General features: G+C 36.6%; 1 protein-coding gene across 1 annotated transcript; it reads left to right on the plus strand.

The window, feature by feature from the left end:
• The first annotated feature begins 1,204 nt into the window (after positions 1-1,204).
• Positions 1,205-19,068, plus strand: dhrs3b (dehydrogenase/reductase (SDR family) member 3b). Its single transcript, XM_007243192.4, has 6 exons — positions 1,205-1,829; positions 11,516-11,659; positions 12,894-13,013; positions 14,562-14,800; positions 15,940-16,065; positions 17,346-19,068. Exons 1-6 carry the CDS (start codon positions 1,635-1,637, stop codon positions 17,428-17,430), a joined length of 909 nt encoding a protein of 302 aa, XP_007243254.2. The 5' UTR covers positions 1,205-1,634; the 3' UTR covers positions 17,431-19,068.
• Positions 19,069-19,505: the final 437 nt, after the last annotated feature.

Below are 19,505 nucleotides of genomic sequence, written 5' to 3' on the forward strand. Positions count from 1 at the left end.
CTTGGATTTCTGCATAAATTGGTCATTAAATGGTGTTCTGATCTTCATTTAAGTCACAACTTAAATTTTTATAATTTATAATTTCCATTTTCTCCCCAATTTACACGGCCAATTACCCAACCCACTCATTAGGATTCACCCTATCACTAGTGATGCCCCAACACACCAGGAGGGTGAAGACTAACACATACTTCCTCCGATACATGTCAGCCACCGTTTCTTTTCGCGCTGCTGCCAGCGTGCTTAAAGGACAGCGCAGCGTCTCAGTTCCAGTACATCAGCTCACAGATGCCCTGTGCTGCAGACATCACCTTAGGAGTGATATGGGGAGAGAGCGCCATCTACCCACTCGGAGAGAGCAGGGCCAATTTTGCTCCCTCTGAGCATTGGCAGCTTGATGGAAAAGCTGCATGAGCTAGGGTTTGACCCTGTGACCTCCTGCTCATAGTGGCAGCGCTTTAGACCGCTGGACCACTCGGCGCCCGCATGTTTTTTTTTAACACAGCATGTTAACATTGACAGTGAGGGGAGAAACAGTATGTGAACCCCTAGGCTAATGACTTTTCTAAGAGCTAATTGGAGCCAGAATGTGATGAGATTGGATATGTTAGTTAAAGCTGCCCTGCCCTATAAAAAAACACACACCAGTTTTGAGTTTGCTGAAGGAGCATTGCTTGATGTGAATCATGTCTCACACAAAAGAGCTCTCAGAAGACCTACATTCAAGAATTGTTGGTAATGTGAACTTAGCCTTGATCGTGACAATATGTCATTGTCTTCAATGAAACTAAACTAAAAGACCCAGAGATTTTTAAAAAACATTTTATTTTAAATGAAAACTTTTATTTGGTGGTGCACCACCCTGCCACCCTTCACTCACCACCAGTGAGTGGTACATGTATCACAGCTTGAGAACCACTGCCTCTGTAGTCTGCAACTGGGATACAGCCAAACACTTTTTTGACCTTATTTCAGAAGGTTTTTGGGAACATTGCAGTAATATTGAACTAATATCACAACAGAAAATAGTGGAAACAAGACAAACAGAAACGCTTTTCTTGCAAAACCGGTTTGCAGAATCTGTGTGAGCCATGGCTGGCCTTCAGTCACGTTGACACTTGAGTGTGTGTGTGTGTGTGTGTGTGTGTGTGTATGTGTGTTTGTGTGTGCGTGCGCGCGCGCGCGGGGAGGGGACAGAGGGCAGTCGAAAACAACTCCTCACTAAACACAGAGTGGAGAGAAACTGTCAGTCAGGATTTATGGGCACTTTAAAGCTCCACTCAGAAGCGGAGTCCGGGTCCGTCAGCCCCGCGTTTCCCCGCGCTCAGCTGGCATGACAGGCTCCAGATTCTCGCTCTTTCGCCGTGCGGATCTTTAACTTCACCCAGAGACTCTCAGACACGGGTTTTAAGAGTCCAGCTTTTTTTAAAAAAATAAAGAAGAAGCGCCATAAACATGCCTGAAGATCCTCTACCGGTTACTAACGGCGGGGGAGCGAAAACATCAGCGCGTGGGACCCGATGAGAGAGAGCGCTGCTGCTGCTGGAGCTCCGGGTTAATTTATTCAGAAAACAGAGAAACGCGGTGAATCCGGGTGAACTGAGCCGGATATTAGAGTTCTGTCCGCGGCTAAAATGGATTTGAGGACGCTGGGCTGCGTCCTGCTCTTACCCCTCCAGCTCCTTTACCACACACTGCGGGCGGGCGTGCGGCTCCTGCTGCCCGGCAGGAGGAGAGACCTGAGCGGCGACGTGGTGCTGATCACCGGGGGGGGACGGGGCATCGGTCGCCACCTAGCTAAAGAGTTTTCCCAGTCTGGAGCTAAGAAGGTAAAAAAAAAAACAAGGCTGTCAACCCATATAACCTATTTATTTCTTTTAACAGCTAACTTACCTACTAATATTGGTTTAAAAGGTTTTATTTTGACCTGTTTCTGGCTGTGAAATTAAGGACATTTAAACCACTTGGGAAGCTACTTAAAATCGCATAAAAAGTTGATATAAGCTGGTAAGACAGGATAACCTTGTAAAACTAACTAGGTTATTTTTTTACACCCCCTAATGTTCACATACATATTTCTGACTTCAAATTGTTACTACGCTAGTGTATTGGCAGGCATATGGTGGTTACTTGTTTATCTATAGAGGGTTTAAAAAGTTGGTACCACTTTAAAATAAAACTACCTTTATAAAGGGTTCATAAATGGTTTAGTTTATTTAGTTTAATGGTTACTAATTAGGTTATAAATGCCTTAAAAATCATTAATAATCTGTTATATTACATACACAGAAATGTATGTAGACCTGTTGTTTGCCAAATAGTGAACACACAGCCACATTATTAATGACTTTTAAAGCATTCACAACCTAATTAGTAACCATTAATACACTAATTGTTAACCATTTATTAATCCTTTATAAAGGTAGTCTTATTTTAAAGTGGTACCAAAAAGTTTTATTTTAAACCGTTTCTGGTTGTAGGTTAAAGGACACAAATATTCACATGCATTTAGCATACAGCATACATAACATACAGAAAAAAATGAGACTCAAACTTTAAAATTATAAGTTTCTTTGATTTTACCAAATTCAAAAGCTTTGAAATATGATCAAGAGTAAGATGGATGACCACAAGCCATCCAACCAAGCTGAACTGCTTGAATTTTTGCACCAGAAATAAAGGCAGAAAGTTATTCAAAAGCAGTGTGTAAGACTGGTGCAGAAGAACATGCCAAGATGCATTAAAACTGTGATTAAAAACCAGGGTTATTCCACCAAATATTGATTTCTGAACTCTTAAAACTGTTTTATCTTTTTTTTTCATTATTTGAGGTCTGAAAGCTCAGCATATTTTTCTCATTTTTTGCAAATAAAGGTTTTAAGGTTCATATATAATGCTTAGGTAAGTGTTGAAGTTCTGATAGATATCTTTGATGGTTGGACTTTGTCTAGCCTGCTATTGTGTATTTGTAAACGAGAGTCTGCACATTTCAGAAAAGTGACAGAAAATTATAGGTAATACAAGATACAAGATGTTTTTTTGTGCTACATTAAGTATATTGCATAACCACAGACAGGTTCTTCATTACAAATATATACATATACATATATAAACAGTTTCAGCTTTAAACTATAAGCTGAATGTTTTGAACAGAAGCCTTTACACTTTCAATTTCTAAATTTGACTGTATGATCCGCTGAATTCCCATCTTCTTCGTACTCTTTTTGGAACTACCTGAGGTTGTGCACAAATCAAGAAGTCAGAAGATCTTAAATAAGATGACATTTTTGTCAAACAAATCTGGCTACAGAAATTACTACAACACTGCAATGTAACCCCAGTTCTAATTACTGTGGTGGTTCAAGCATAGGGGACACAAATAAAACCGGATGTTTGCTGCCAGATTATTTACTGTAATAGAAACACTGCAGATTTCATGTTTTGTGTAGATTTTGTTTTGTGTAGATGGCATTGTTTGTCTTAAAGAAATATCTCAGCATATTTCTATCTAATCTCTATCTGCTGTATGAAACATGAAGAATTACCATGAAAAGCAATTTTCTTGAACATTGACTCAAAACAAACTTATAATAGAAGCCAAGACGTCAGCACTTGAAAATGATTGTCAGTGGTAAACTGCAGATAGAGATCAGGTTCATTTACACAGGAGTATTACTTTATCATGCACTATAGAAGATTTAGTTATTATGTGGTCGAAAGTTTATGAATGTTTTTTTGGCTGTCATCTGCTTTATCATCTTAGTGGCTGTAAGTTATTATGTTTGGCTTCCTTTTTGGTACTGAAGTCATCAGTATCAAGATGTTTTAAATTGAAGCAATATACTTAAGATGAGCATATTAAACACTCTATTTATTACCCCATTGGAAGGAACTGCTAACTATAGAGGATGGCAATATGGCCCTAAAATAATATCACAGTATTTCTTGACGATTTAAAACATATTGTATATTAATTTTATGAACATACTACTGCAACAAAAAATATTAGTTTCATATAGTATTACAGTAGAAACAAACCCAATGTGTAAATTTTGTCTACTTAGTAACGACAGTAACATACAGACACAGATTTTGTTATAATAACGTAACAAAATAAACAATGTAAACTATAAGTAATGTGCGTGAATTCACAATAAATGGTAGCAGAACAAATACAAAATAACTTTAAGACAGAATATCTCTGTTATCATGATATTGTTTTTTATTGTATGAAATATTATGACAGTATCATTTTGCTGGATATAATACGGCACACCCCGAGCTCACAGCATCATGTGCTTCAGACTAGAGATGCTGTAGAGTTGGAACACATTTATTCATTTTGTCTGTCCCTCTAACATCCCCCGGCTTTTTCTGCAGTTATCGGCCTAATGATGATACCCATCAATGCGAGTAGGACATTTCTAAAAACAGATCTCAGAAAATACATTTTTTACAGAGTCTATATTCAGATTCTTTATTTACTTTGTACGTAAAGTCTCTGAATTAATATTTCACAGCGTTTTGTATTAATGCCGTCTGGCAACAGTGCCTCAGATTGAAAGTCAAACTAACTTTTGGATGTTATCAGAGTGTTGTAGTCATAAATGAATCCTCACCCAAACAACAGAATGAATGGCAGGGTTCAATCATTGCTGTAGAATCTTATCATTGCACTCAGTCATTATATGCTGGCAGGAGTCCTAAAGTTCAGAAGTTAAGTAAGGTTAACTGTAAATATAAACAAAGTATATACAGTCCCTCAGAGTCTTGCTGGTTCACATTCACAAATGTAAGTGATCTGTACCTGTGTGTTATGTGAAAGAATCTGTCCCTGAAACTCCTCACATGCACACATTTATTCCTGTATAAACATCTTCTTCTTCACCAACAACAAAAAAACTCATATTATATAGACGACTCATAGATTTGAACGTTCACATTCATGTCGCATGTCCATGGATTGGATATGTATCTGATTTAGGACCACATATGAAAGTGACTCGGATCTGATTAGAAAAAAACGGATTTGGCAAGTTTATACAGCCATGAAAAATCTGATCTAAGCCACATTGAGTAAAAATCAGATTTGAATCATTTCAGCCTTATAATGTGAACATAGCCTTAGACACATTGACTTCACTCTTTGCAGCAATTCGACAAAGGAAGCCAGCGTGTCTCTCAGCACCCCATTGCTGTTCATTGTCAAGGTGTGAAGGCTTTAGGAGCAACACCTGCATTTGTTAGCTTCACAATGAGCCCATTCTTAAGAAATTCTAAGGAGGTTGACCATAAATGAACCATAAATGTGCTACAGAATGCAGAGAAGACCTGGAAGTACCACCCTATGGTTCCAGGTGGAGTCTGTATGCTCAGTAGCTCAATATAAAAGAATACCACAACCGATCTGTAGCAAATTACATGCATTATTACGGCATCAGTCAATTTATATGCTGATATATATATATATATATATATATATATATATATATATATATATATATATATATATATATATATATATATATATATGTACAGGGTAATGTGTTAAAATTGTTGAAAAGATACAGTAGATAGAGATTATGTTTTTAATTTTCCTTTGGTTATTAAGATACAGTATATTGGGTCTGTAATTTTTTACAATACTATGACTATTAAAAGTTGTCAATGTCAACAAACATTTACTTATAGAGCTTATTACTTATTTAAATACAGCATAATTGACCAAAATCCTGCAGAGTTTAAAACCCAGGCTTCATAATAAATTTGGGGACACTTAGCTTGTTTTTAACATGTTGTTAAGACTTCATTAATACTTTAATAGACAGCTGTTTAGATCTTTTTCCAAAGCACCCATTCCAACCTTTTATGTGTACGAATTAAAGTTTAATTTCAATATTTGTGAGCAAGTTGTTAAAAAAATTGTGAATGTCTTCTGTTAAAAAAAAACTTTTTTAAAAAAGGTAAAATCCTTTATTTTCTGTTAATGCACCAGTTCAAATAACACTTTTACACATTTTAATGAAACAAGTTAACTTCCTTTCTTACTTGACTTAAAAATTTATATTTTTTGTGTATATAACAATGGTTTGGAAAAGAAAATGGTCAGGATTGAAGAAGATGTTTTACAGGTGTGTTGGATATATCATAGTTAAATTGAAAAACTGGCAGATATAAGGATCTGAGCCAATAACTGTGAATTATTTCTGGAATGTCAAATTTAGGCAGGCGGTGTTAATGTTATGGCTGATTAGTATATTATTTACCATACAAATTGACAGTTTTTTATAAAGTATCTGATATTGATGAATGCAAAATAGGGGTATTGTTTTTCCTTACAGCATCATTATGAACAAAACGATTCTGAATTATTAGAATAGTAAGGAGGCATAAATAGTTCTTCCTATAAGGGCAGAAAAAGCAACTTTTAGGACTTATACATTCAGTCTATTTCATAAACAGTAAGTTACCAAGAGTTTTACCAAGAGTACTAGAGTGTGGTTGTGTATAAAACATGATTATAAAGTGTCATTGAGTGTGTAGAAAGCTGCTATATAAGTGTAGCTTAATTCATCTATTAGCCTTACTCCACTTTAAAGTTGTAATGTTACATCTAATTCAGATCTGAAGTGTAAAGGATCTGTTTACATTTTTTGGCAGTAAATATTCAGCAGTTTCAGATCATGATAAAAGATTCTGTCTTATGCAAACAAAGACAAAAGTGGTTTTGAGTTCTAGAAACAACTCTTTTCACTTGTTTTAATGTGGTGTCAGTAAACCTTTATTTGTACATTTAGGGTGGCCCTCATTAACAATGCTGCTGAGCATTATACATAAAAAAACACATAAAAGTGAAACTAGTAAAATTAAAATAAAAACTAAGTTTAAAATGTTTCTGTGACACATGAAGCTTTTGTAGTTTTAATTAAAGTAATAAACTCCAGCTTGCTGGTGCTCTGTAGCTACAAGCTGACAACTCTTGTGATTTGAAAGGCAGTCCAGTAACTTATTGTGGAAAATAATAATATTACAATAAAAAAATACCACAAAAATAAAGTGCAGCATAAATATAAAAAAAAACAAATTATTACAGTTAAATTAAATACAGTAAATAGCTAAACAAATACAAGGTAGATATTTTATCATGTACAAAACAAGATGGCACTCTCTCAATAATAAGTTGTATTTGTTGGTATGTCTGCTTAGATGTTCAGGGTTCAATAAATTGAGAAAAAGTGGCAAAACTAATTACATTTATAAACCTTGAAACCGTTACACTGGTGTTTGGTGTTTTACCAAGTATTTTTTTTATTTGGTGAATTTCTAAAAAATAGAAATTCAATTGGAAATACCATTAAAGGCAAAAATCATCAAACATTGTGGAAAATGAAACCTAAGGTACAATAATCTGTTAATATATGACCCTGGTCTTTCCCTCAGGCTGAATGACGGCTTTGAGGTGCCGAAGCTGTAGTTGGTAGTTAGGTGTTAAGGAAGTGAGCCTTATGTAAATTACACTTTTACTTTGTGTGTGTGTGTGTGTGTGAGAGTGCAGGGGGAGGGTCACAGGGTGTATACAGCTCCCAGCTGGGCGGTGCCCTTTGGCTGACCCCACTGTCTCCACACTAATTAGACAGCGGCAGGCGAATGCCTCCTGCACTCACACACACACACACACACACACACACACACAATACATAAAGCATTGAACTCCTACTGTTAACTGTCATTTAAGGCTGTCCTAATCAAATACATTATTTGTCAAGTAATCAGCCAATTAATGTAATGATTAATTGACTAATCAGGGTTTTCAGAAAAGCCCTATCTCGGGGGTTCTGAGGTAATTTTCTCTTTTATGTTGTGTTTTTATCCTCTGTGATTTTATTCCGGTCCGTAACGATCATGTATGTGTTTTTCTCAGACGTCCTCTATTAAAATAACAGACTGAATGATCTACTTCATCTATTATCTGAATTATTTCCGTCCGGATGCACATCTCTGAGTTTCGTCTCCTCACGTTTAATAAAATAGCTATGGATGGTTGTTTTCAGTGTGTGATTGGCTGCCATGTGTGATTGGCTCCCGTGTGTGATTGGCTGCCACTTCTCACCAGTGAGTGTGGATAAGTGCATAGTATAAGTGGTTGTGTGTAAAACGTGATTGTAAAGTATCATTGAATGTCTAGAAAGATGCTATGAAAGTATAACATCATTCACCTAACTACACTTTAAGGTTTTTACTTTATGGCTGATTCAGTTCTGAGATGTAAATGATTTCTTTTTTTTTGCTAAAATAACTAAAATTCTGTGTTATGCACTGCCTGGCCAAAAAAAAAGGTCACTTAATATTTGATCGGACCGCCTTTAGCTTTAATTGTGGCACATACTCACTGTGGCATTGTTTCAGTTAGATTCTGCAATGTTACAAGATTTATTTAAATCCAGTGTTGCATTAATTTTTCCCCAAGATCTTGCAGCAGCATTGATGATGGTAGAGTCTGACCTCTGCACAAAGCCTTCTGTCCAGGTGGCCAATGCATGTGTGAAAATTATAATCTCATGCTTCCCCTGGAATATGGCCGTGCCATCAGGGAAGAAAAAACCCTTTGATGGAACAACCTGGTCTATATTCAGTATATTCAGGTAGACAGCTGACCTCTTTCTTTCAGCACATACTGTTGCTGAACCTAGACCTGCAGACCAACTGCAGCATCAACCCCACATCATTTACTTACTTAAATCCAGGTAGTGTAAATACAAATGCTAAATTATTTATTAATTAATCAACCTGTACTTGTACTCAGGGTAAAATGCAACTGAGCATTTTACAGAGAAACATATAAAAGTGAATCTAGTAAGCAGTAAAACAAAGTTTAAAGTTGTGGGACACCTGTAAATTAAGTTTTTGTAGAGTTGATTACTCTAAATAAGTCCAGCTTGCTGCTGCTCTGTAGGTAAATGCAGATTTGTCCAGTTTAGTAAAAACTCTTGACACTTGAAAGGCAAACTAGCCACTGGTGCGAGATTGGTGGTTTGGTTTTGAGCGCTATGAAAGTGTAAAACAATTAATAAAAATTACATTATTTTATTGTCACTATGGTAACAGTAATTCAGTTATTAGTTATAGCAAGTTCATTGTTGTTTTAGTGTTGAAAGAAAATGCTCTACAAACTACAAACTCCACTAATTTAACACTCTTTTTATTTATAAGTCTTAAGAGTGGTATAGCAGTGTCCCTATATGATGTGATTAATTGTAGCCCACTGCTTGTTATATTGCCCTACTGTATGCTAATTCAGTGCAGTCAGCCGTTACTTACTGTAAAGACATGTGTGATAAAGCCCTGCGATTAATCACACAGAGCGTATTGTGTCGTAAGTCACCTTGTGAGGTCTGCTCTCTAAAGAAAATATCAAGTTTGTTGTGAAATCCCATTATAAGATCAATCTAGACCTTTCCAGTAATTGCCTCAATAGCCATGCAAATAAAGCAGCAAGCATGCAAATATACCTGTTAGATTTATCCAGGACAATCCAATCTTAGGGAGCTGACGCACACCTGTCAGCGTCTCATCTGTAAAGCAAACGCTGGAGGGCATTATGCTGCAGCCCTGCTGTGCTGGAATAAAAGATAATCACTGAATGGATTTAGAAAATTAAAATAGCAAATATTAAGTCAAGCATTCAGAGCTTAGGACACTAGAAACATATTGGCTGAGATAAAGGACTGAATGTTTTCTTACCCTCTGGGTTGCCAAGTTTAGTTAAAGTATCCAGCCCAAAGTCTGTGTAAAACCCACTCTTCAGAAGCTTAAACCAGCCCAACATTTAGGTTGTCAGAGAGGTGTAGGCTGAATAATTTGTTGCCTCAATTTTTTGAGTAAAGGTAATTAATAACTTAAATTATTGAGCTATTATGACAAAATTTTATGTTCGTTTAATAGATTTTTTTGTGTTTCATTAATTGTTTTGCACAAATCTAATTTGATTGTCAGGTAATATAATATCTTTGTATTTAGTCTTCTTTTTGATTTTAGTTAAGTAAAATATAGATTTGGAAATTTGATTTGACACCTATAGATTTAGTTCAGAAGATGATGCTTGCCAGGCCAGACAGTGAATCATGACTAGTGATAGCTCTGACCCGATTCCAATATAAAACTGATATAAAACTGCCAATACCAATACAAATACCGAAAAAATGTCTCTTTTACTTTATTATTAGTACTATGATTAAGGGTCTTAAGAGTCTTCGTTTATATATATATATATTTTTTGTTTAAATGGGTGGTGTTATTTTCCATTATATTATCAATAATATCGTACTATAATCTTTTCATCAGGATTTGTTAATATAATAATTGAAGGGACTGATCAGCATACAGTTTTAACAATTTGTATATAATTTGATAAATACAAGACTGAGACATGGCATTCCCCATAAAGACCCTAATTTTGCTGACATTATTTAAATTATGTACTGTTTAGTGGTTACTTTAAGTGTAGGAATTAAAATATTTATGAATATATGATGATTGGTGGTAAAGACTGTCTATTCATCTCTCTCTGTCAGACTCACACATTTAAATAGTGCTTTCAGGGTCCTGGAGCAGAAAATGGCTGGACCCATATGCTCATCAGGCCGTGTAATAACACCAAGAATGTGTGTGTGTGTGTGTGTGTGTGTGTGTGTGAGAGAGAGAGAGATATAGAAAGAGAGTGAGAGAGAGAGAGACAGGAGATGAATACACGGCATCTTCATCCCTTATTACATTACCTTTTCCTGACCCCACAGACTGACAGATCTAATTGCCCAATCACTGCTCCCTGTGTTCCTGTACCGACCAACCCACTCACACACTCATCTCTCCTAATCCCTCCTTGAAGTTTGTGTGACCTGCAGAAAAGGCCTCATTGCCTTTTCTTCCATCAGTAGGCACCTACATTTCAGGTCACCAAGAAAAAAAGAGAATTTGTAATTTTTTTTCAATATATCTTAAAAAAATAGCAACAGAGGGACTAATTACAAGATATTATACCAGAGTTAGTTCTGACCCTGAAATGTGATTGGCTGAGAGGCGTTCTATGAGTACAGTTGTCAGCAATGCACTGTAACCGAAGCTCTTCATGTATTACTCCGCCCACATACAGTTAACCTAGCAACGATGCAGCTTACAAGCCAAACAGAGCAACTGCAAACAGAGCAGCAATGGAACTATTTTAACTGGCAGAGTGTTTATAACCAAACAGATCCTATTTTCTTCTCTTAGTTAACTCAAAATCTACAGCATTTAGAATTTAGGTATTAAATAATTGGATGCAATCTGATTGTCTCCTGAATACTAGTAGGTCAAAATACCTGATGATCTTGCTAATCCTGAATATATTTTTGCTCTAGTAGCTTTCCTGCATTTATAGTAAGTTTTGCAATTGATAGTACGCTATTTTAACTAAGACACACCTTATTGTGTTTCTGACTCATTTTGACCTTAAACGTATGTTTTTGTTTCCAATCAGCTGATCCTCTGGGGACGCACTGAGAAGTGTCTGAAAGAGGCGTGTGAGGAGATAAACCACATGGGGACTGAGTGCCACTACTTTGTTTGCGATGTGGCCAACAGAGAGGAAGTGTACAAGCAAGCCAAGGTGGTACGAGAAAAGGTATGTCTTTAAATATTATTGGATCATCTGACACAAAAAAAACATTTTCGGATCTCATCAATTTAGATATGAGCAGAGTCAGAGACGCCTGCTCAGCTTCAAGGCAGTGAACTGATGGCAGCTTACTGTAATGAACATATGTCAATTATATCTCTTACAACCCTAGATTTATTTACATTTATTTTACTCTGATGTAGCTTTATTCAACTAAAAAAATATAATTTTACAATAGACAGTCAGCCATACCATAGAAAATCAGTCTGAAAAAGGTTAAAAAGCCATTTCTAAAGTTTTGGGACTCCAGCGAGCCACAGTGGGAGCTATAATTCACAAAAAGCTATTATCCCAGGAGAGAACTAAAATTACCCCATTTCATTTCATGCCTTCTACCCTCCAATATGGTGGAATTACATCAATTCTGTAAAGAAGAGCAACAAAGCTCCTTTACCATAAACGCTTCATTGCAGTTGTTGCTGATAAGGACGGCCCAACCTTTTTTCGCACAGGGCCAATTGGGTTCCCTAATAACAAAATCTTCATTTAAAACTGCACTTTGTGTTTACTTGTGTTTTCTTTGACTAATATTTAATATTGATGAAACATTTATGAGGGTCAAACATGCAAAAAAATTAGACATATTAATATTTAAGACATAAACACTTTTTCACACCACTGTATCTTAGACCACTCCTGAGGTGGGTTAGATATGTATCTGTTGAAAATGTACTTTGGTACATTTACACATTCATTTCACTTTAATGTAGATTGGCTTATTCAGGTATAATCCTGATAATCAAAGCTAGTAACTGGGGTCTAAATGACATACTTTTATCTATTTTTATAATCAACATTGCCCCCCATGCATTTTGCTAGATAAACTAGTACATTTAAATTTGCTTTACAACACAGCACAGTTTGCTATGGGATGCTATTTTATTTATTATTCCCTTCCATTATTAGTTAACTTCATTAGCCTCTCAGCTCTATTAACTTTAAGAAAAGTGTTATTTCCATATCACTGCTGTGATATGTGACTCCTCATAACTTGCCTGCTATCTTAACTCACACAGCTTGGAAGAAGATTACTCTTCACTAGAGCTAAAGATAAAAGTGTACAGACTCTCTGACAGACTCTCCTTTGAAATTGAGCTCCAACCATAAAAGTGGGTTGGAAACCCTCTAATATGAAACACAAAGGTCTAAGTGATGTCCTTTATTTTCCTTATCTTGGCAGGTTGGCGATGTCACCATCTTGGTCAATAATGCAGCAGTGGTTCATGGGAAGAGTTTGATGGACAGTGAAGATGATGCCCTCCTGAAATCTCAGCATGTAAATACAATGGGACAGTTTTGGGTAAGTGGTAAAGGAATGCATATTTACATCTGAGTACACTGTGAAATCTCATGTAATTATTAGTTGGTTATTTTAGCATGACTATAATATTTTCATAAACTTATTCATTAGTTTGTCTATTTCTTAATGTATTTATTAATTTACTTATTCATGTATTAATTTAGTGTTAAATGCAATATTGTGAGTGGAGAAACTATTTACATACATCTGGAATATAGACAATATAGTCAAGTGCCCCAGTAATAGTTCACTTATTAGGAGGTGCAAAAAAAAGGCTTTACATTTTATAATTTTTGGCCACCGAACACTTAAAATACCATAATGCAATATCATACAGTCATAAAAAATGGAGAATGAAAACTGCACTGTGTTTCTGCTCATAAAAAATATATACAAAATAAAACAAATTCACAAAAAATATTCTGTAATCAATAGTCAAAATATGTTGTTTTTAGTAGTAAGTGTAATTAAATAATACACGATACAGTGCTAATGCAATTTACCATTCCTACACTGTAAACCCACAATTTAAGTCGTTCAACACCATCTTTCCACTTCAACTGATTTCCGACTCCAAGGACCTCACCCTCTGTTATTCCAGTACACTCCCATATCTGAATAGGCTGGCAGTGCCTTAAAACACCTCACTTAATTCATTCCCTACCTTTCTTTCCTTACACCTCCACACTGCCTTCCTCATCTCTCCAGCACTTCTTACCCGTTCTTCCTTCTCTAGTTTACCGCTCTGCCTTATTTCTCTCTCAACTGCTACTCAGATCTCCTCACCCTTTTCAACCACCACATATTCTCCGGTCACCAGAGACCTTAAAAGAGAGCCTCACGCTCTCAATCCGCACCTCTTCTCATTTTGTGTCTAACTGCATTCATACTCTGCACAGGTCATGTGCCTCCCTTCTTTCCGCAACACTCAACCCCCTTTCCACTTTACCTAATTCCGCTCTTCATGCGGTGGTTGTTCTGGCAGTTCCTACCATCCTAGATGTAACAACACTAGCCCCCAATTTATACACAGCAACTCACCAGCTCGCATCGGCTCAGCCTCTGGCTTGCTCAAGGACTACACGATCACTTGGAGTTCCCAAGCCTTTCACAGTCTGTCCTCCCCTTAAATCTTTTTGCTGTGGTCGAACGTTCTGATTCAACTCTTTGGGGCTTCAGCTTCACGCTTTTTCAGCGATGCTGCCCCGAGTACAGATGAGAAACAGATGAGAAATGGTGATGAGGGAAGGGAGTAACAGGTTGATGAATCTGACACTGGACCAAACCCTTAGGTGTAATTTTCAGGGAAAAAATATTAGGGAAATTCCAAATTGCAGACTTTCTTTTAAAGCACTTGAAACATCACAACGAATGGCAAGCGCTGAAAGTCTGTGGCATCTGGACTTTTCTGAGAACTGAGACGTCTGAGTGAAAAATAAAAACCGCGGCTGCGTCGCAGCGATTTCTCCACAGAACGATTACCCCCGTCTGCTCTTCAGATGGCTGCAGTAGATGCGCTGTTCACTGTGTTTCTCTTTTCTTCTCCAGACTACAAAAGCATTCTTACCTCGTATGCTGGAACTACAGAAGGGTCACATGGTCTGCGTGAACTCCATCCTGTCTCTGTCACCAATACCTGGTGCTATAGACTACTGCACCTCAAAAGCTTCATCTCTGGCCTTTATGGAAAGCCTGACCCTTGGCCTGCTGGACTGCCCTGGTGTTGGCTGCACCACCGTGCTCCCATTTCACACCAACACTGAGATGTTCCAGGGCATGAGAGTGAGGTAAGATGCTATATCCTGCTCTGTAGGATGTCTTGCAACTAGGGATGCACCAAAATTAATAGAAAAATTTGACTGAAGGTTTTACACAGATGTTCATTTATTTTGCCACATTTTTCTTTATTGCATAAATTTACATAAATTGCATTTTCATCTTGATTTTCAAAAAAAGGCAATTACAAACTCAAATGTATTGATTTTATTACTAAACACCAAACATTTTAATCACTGTTTTAAAGAGGCACTAAACCCTAAACCATATTTTAATTGCTGAAATTTGTTCTTCTGAAGTAATGAAAACATACCAGGTTAAACTGTGTTATAGACGAGGTTAATGTTTTCCTGGTATGCATATACAAATCAATCAACCAATAATAGCACCCACGGTAATGTCCACACTGCTGCTGCAGCTCAGCCAGTCAGCCCTCCTTCCTGTCCTGCCTCTAAACCCATACATCACCCAGTATCCCTCCCATTTTTTACCCTTTTTAAATTTAAATGGGAGGAGTCAGCTAAAATCTGTGGGTTTAATTACCCTTTAATTTTAATTTAAACTGAACTGTGGTGTATGAGTTGACCAGGTTAGTTTCTCTCTGATTTTATTAATTTGCTAGTAAAATTTAGATTTTCAGCTTATCAGGAGTTAAACAGTTTAATCCTGATGGAGTATAAACTGTGGGGAGAGCGTAACTGTAGCCTCCGCTATTGATGACAACACGAAAGGAAAATGCTTAACCCTAATATATATGCTTTTGCATGATAGAACTTGGTAGTGTGAGGTGTAATGCTAACAGCCGGATTAAAGTATATAATGCTGCAGGCCTCAACTGGGTTTCGCTGTTATGCAAGCAAACTGCAAATATTTAGTGCCTCCCTGCTTACAACATGTATTTCTGTTGTTTACACATCAACACCAAACTATACTGACAATTCTGTAAGCATTTTACAATAAATGGACCAATCAGAATGGTCCAAAAGCTGAAAATAAATGTTTTTTGTGATACAAAAATTATTCCAAAATGTTTAACTGTAGTGTAATACGTTAAAATAATGTCAGTATTGTAGATATTTAACAGAAAAATACAATCTGTAATAAGCAAAAGTGCAGCATTGACACCCATTATTTGTTTGGTGTATCCCAGGTTTCCCAAACTCTTCCCACCCCTCAGGCCAGAAGTGGTTGCACAGAGAACGGTGGATGCAGTTCGGACCAACACAGCCTTCGTCTACCTTCCATGGAGCATGCATGCACTGGTTTTCCTCAAAAGGTATGAAAGCACTTCATTAGAATACAGGAAATGCCAGAAATAACAAACACTATATTTCTAAAAGTATCCACTGGCCTTCACTGTGTTTGGTGCTGTGAGGCTTAAATTAAGCTGCTTAGTAGATCTTCGATTTAAAAAAAAAAAACTTTTTCCCCTTGTAAAACTCTAATTAAAGATGATAAAGAAATGGGTAAAAACTAGTTTTATTTATTTAGTTTTTACTTAAATGTCCCCTGTCTGGTTAAAGTGCAACCAGAAACAAGTAAAAAATAACAATTGTAAACAGTGAGAACATACAGTAACTTTTTGAAAGCTTTCTCCAACATAGTTTAGGTACTGACACAATGCACCCTCATACTTAAATAAATAAATAAATAAACCCACCCTCAAAAAACAAATAGAAAGACATAAAATGGTGCCGTTTTTGATAAAACTTACAAAATAGAAAACAAGTACAATTTAATATGCTATTAAGTAAAGACCTTTCCTTATTGGGCTTAATTTGCAAAACAAAGCTTTTAAATAAGTGCCAGTGTTCTATAAAATTAGAGGATCTTTTCTCATCAATATGAAACAAATCATAAACTGTAGTGCAGGGGGGGGGGTGCGCGCGGGAGGGACAAAGGGAGGAGCAGGGGTGCGCGTGGGAGAGAGGGGAGGGGCTAAGATCACTCTGAAGTATGGGAGCCCACAGAGGAGCATTGGTGGTGGCGATTTTCATAAAAACACATCGCCCTTAACTGTAAATTCGAATTAATCGATTAATCGCCCAGCTCTACTGCTTAGTCATAAAAAACCCATGAGTTCCACAAGTCTCTTCACTCTCTGCTGTTCTTGAGCTAATCTGAACTATCTGTGCACTATGATCCTCAGCGTTCGCTGACCCCGCTATTTATTTACACTGATATTAGATGATCAGTTATAAATCACCTTCCATGCTTAGATTCTTAGATTGTGACTCACAAACCAACACTTAGCTTTAGGCTTGGTAATATTAGGTTCATGTGTAGCAATTACTGTAATAATTGCTGTAGTACATTTATTTACTTTCATTTTTATACAAATTCTATTAAATTCTATTATATTATATTATTTTCATAAACAATAATTAATTATTTTGGCAACAATACTTGCAATATTTCTCATTTAAAACTACAGAATTGCAAACTTTACTTTTTCTCATATTTTAATAAAAACAAATTGATAGAAATCAAGCAAACACCAGTTTATTGTGTTCTTTTCTATTTGTAATTTTTTTCTACGATTGTCTTTTTAAACAGCATCTTACCGCAGAGTGCTTTAGCAGAAATCCACAGGTTCTCGGGAACCTACACATGTATGAACACGTTTAAGGGACGAACATAAGAGCCGAGCCGGGGTGGAGGAGTTTCTCTGTGATAATGAAGACGGGGGATTTCACGTCGGTGTTTCGCTCCTGACTGGTGAGAACAGACAGTTCCTGAATCAGACGAGTCGACTGTCCTTCTGTAAAGACACTGAACGGAGCATAAAAAAGGATTTGGAAAATGGTGAAGAACATGAAGTGCAGAAAATGTTGCTTTAGTTCGGACTGCAGCAGGACAGGCTTTGGGACAGCTTTGACCTGTGTGTGAGTGTGTGTGTGCATGGACTGGTCTTAAGAAAGCTGTCTCACGCCGCTGTATCTTCCTCTGCCCGTTTTATTAGAAAGCTAATGTCACTGTAAATTGATCATTTGATAAAAATGCAGTTTCAAGAACATTTTTTATATTCTGATAGATTTGGGTGTGTAAAACTAAAAGGGTGTGGGTGTCCCTGATTCATTTTGTGCTGCGGTGTTGCCAGATTGGGTGGTTGTCTCTCAACAAAAGTGACAGATCTGCAGTTGGTTCCAAACATGAGCTCGAAGTCTATGTGGGTTTTTTATACATTTTTATCATTTTTTTGACTTTATAAGAAAATGAAATAAATTAATGAAATAAATATGGGAAACTATATATATTTGTATCTTTTTCAAATGTATTAATTGAACTAAAATGGGCTGCGTGGAGGTTGAAGCCAGACAATGTAAAGCAACTGTGAAGCAACATCAATGGACAGCTAAACATGCTAAACATGCTAAACATGCTTGAAGGAAAATGCTAATAGACAAATCTAATACCTGAACTAACAGATGCTGATAAACAGTGCTGCATTCCACACATCATCTGCAGCTTTCTGTATTTCTGCATAAATTGCATAAAATGTGATTTTCTAAAAATCTTTAAACATTACAATGATATTCTACCTGTTTTATGCCATTTCCACTAACAAGCTAAAGAACACTGTAGTAATATGTGTACAGGGTCTCCTGCATTAAATATGGATGTGCTTGTCTGCAGCTGCAGCTATCAATTATTTTAGTAATCGAGTACTCTACTGAAAACATATGAAAACATAAAATGAAAGATTTCATAAAATAAGAAAATTTAAATAATGAATGACCAATTGGTTTCATTTTTAAATTAACAACATATTTTTCCACATTGCAAACACAAATAGAAATAAATAAAACACAAACTAGACATAAATGCCACAAGTAATAATTTAATAATTAATAATTTAATAAATTATTATTATACATGCAAATATAGCATTTCACTAAAGCCAAGATAGATAGAACCCCATTTTTTTTTTATACTAAACCAATTCTATGCCGTGAAGATGCTAGCATTACTGCTGCTGTGTGCTGATTGGTTTGCTGATGCTGGAGACACAGGCAGAGTAAAAGGTTTAAAAGGTTTTTAACTGGAGCTTAAAAAACGTACAAAATTATGTCTTCAGTATTAAAACCATTCACACTGTTCTGTATTAAGAAAACAAGGAAAGTATTTCAATATAAAAATGATCAGATGTTTATAAAATTTGCTCAATTGCTCTGTTTGAATCCATTCGTTTTGTAACCCACTTTAAGTGGGTATTCTACTCTCTAGAGATTAGTGTATAATGCGTGTATAATACATATTACACATATCACTACATTTACATACTTACTATATTATGATATGGGGCATACAGTGTGTACAATGGGGTTCCACCGACTGTCTTAAGAAAAGTGTGTGTGTGTGCGCGCAGTCCTGCTGGGAAGTGAACAGTCCAGTGAATAGAGGATAAGGCAAATTTGCAGCCTGGGCCTGACCCGCCCAACTGGCCCTCACTTCACTGTCACAAACACTTAGGACCCTATCGTACACCCTGCGCAAGGCGTGTAGCGTTGCCATCGTACACCCTGTCAACAGTCTATTTTTACGACTTGCGCACGCGTCCTTAAAATAGCGTTGGACTTTTGGAATACATTAACGCCGATGGGCGTGGTGGTCTGGAAAAGACGTGTGTTCAGGTAAATTTCTAGCATGTTTCTATCTTGGCTAACCACGTCTAAAATCAACAGTCAGCCGCGCAGCCAGAACTGAATCACGATC

This window comes from Astyanax mexicanus, chromosome 24, assembly GCF_023375975.1.
Source record: "Astyanax mexicanus isolate ESR-SI-001 chromosome 24, AstMex3_surface, whole genome shotgun sequence".
Lineage (NCBI taxonomy): Eukaryota > Metazoa > Chordata > Actinopteri > Characiformes > Acestrorhamphidae > Astyanax > Astyanax mexicanus.

Bases quoted from the DNA above. Each gene is read 5' to 3' on its own strand.
- dhrs3b (XM_007243192.4), top strand. From the start codon at position 1,635: ATGGATTTGAGGACGCTGGGCTGCGTCCTGCTCTTACCCCTCCAGCTC. The intron at 14,801-15,939 runs GTAAGATGCTAT...GGTGTATCCCAG, and splicing joins TTCCAGGGCATGAGAGTGAG to GTTTCCCAAACTCTTCCCAC. The intron at 16,066-17,345 runs GTATGAAAGCAC...CTTTTTAAACAG, and splicing joins GCACTGGTTTTCCTCAAAAG to CATCTTACCGCAGAGTGCTT.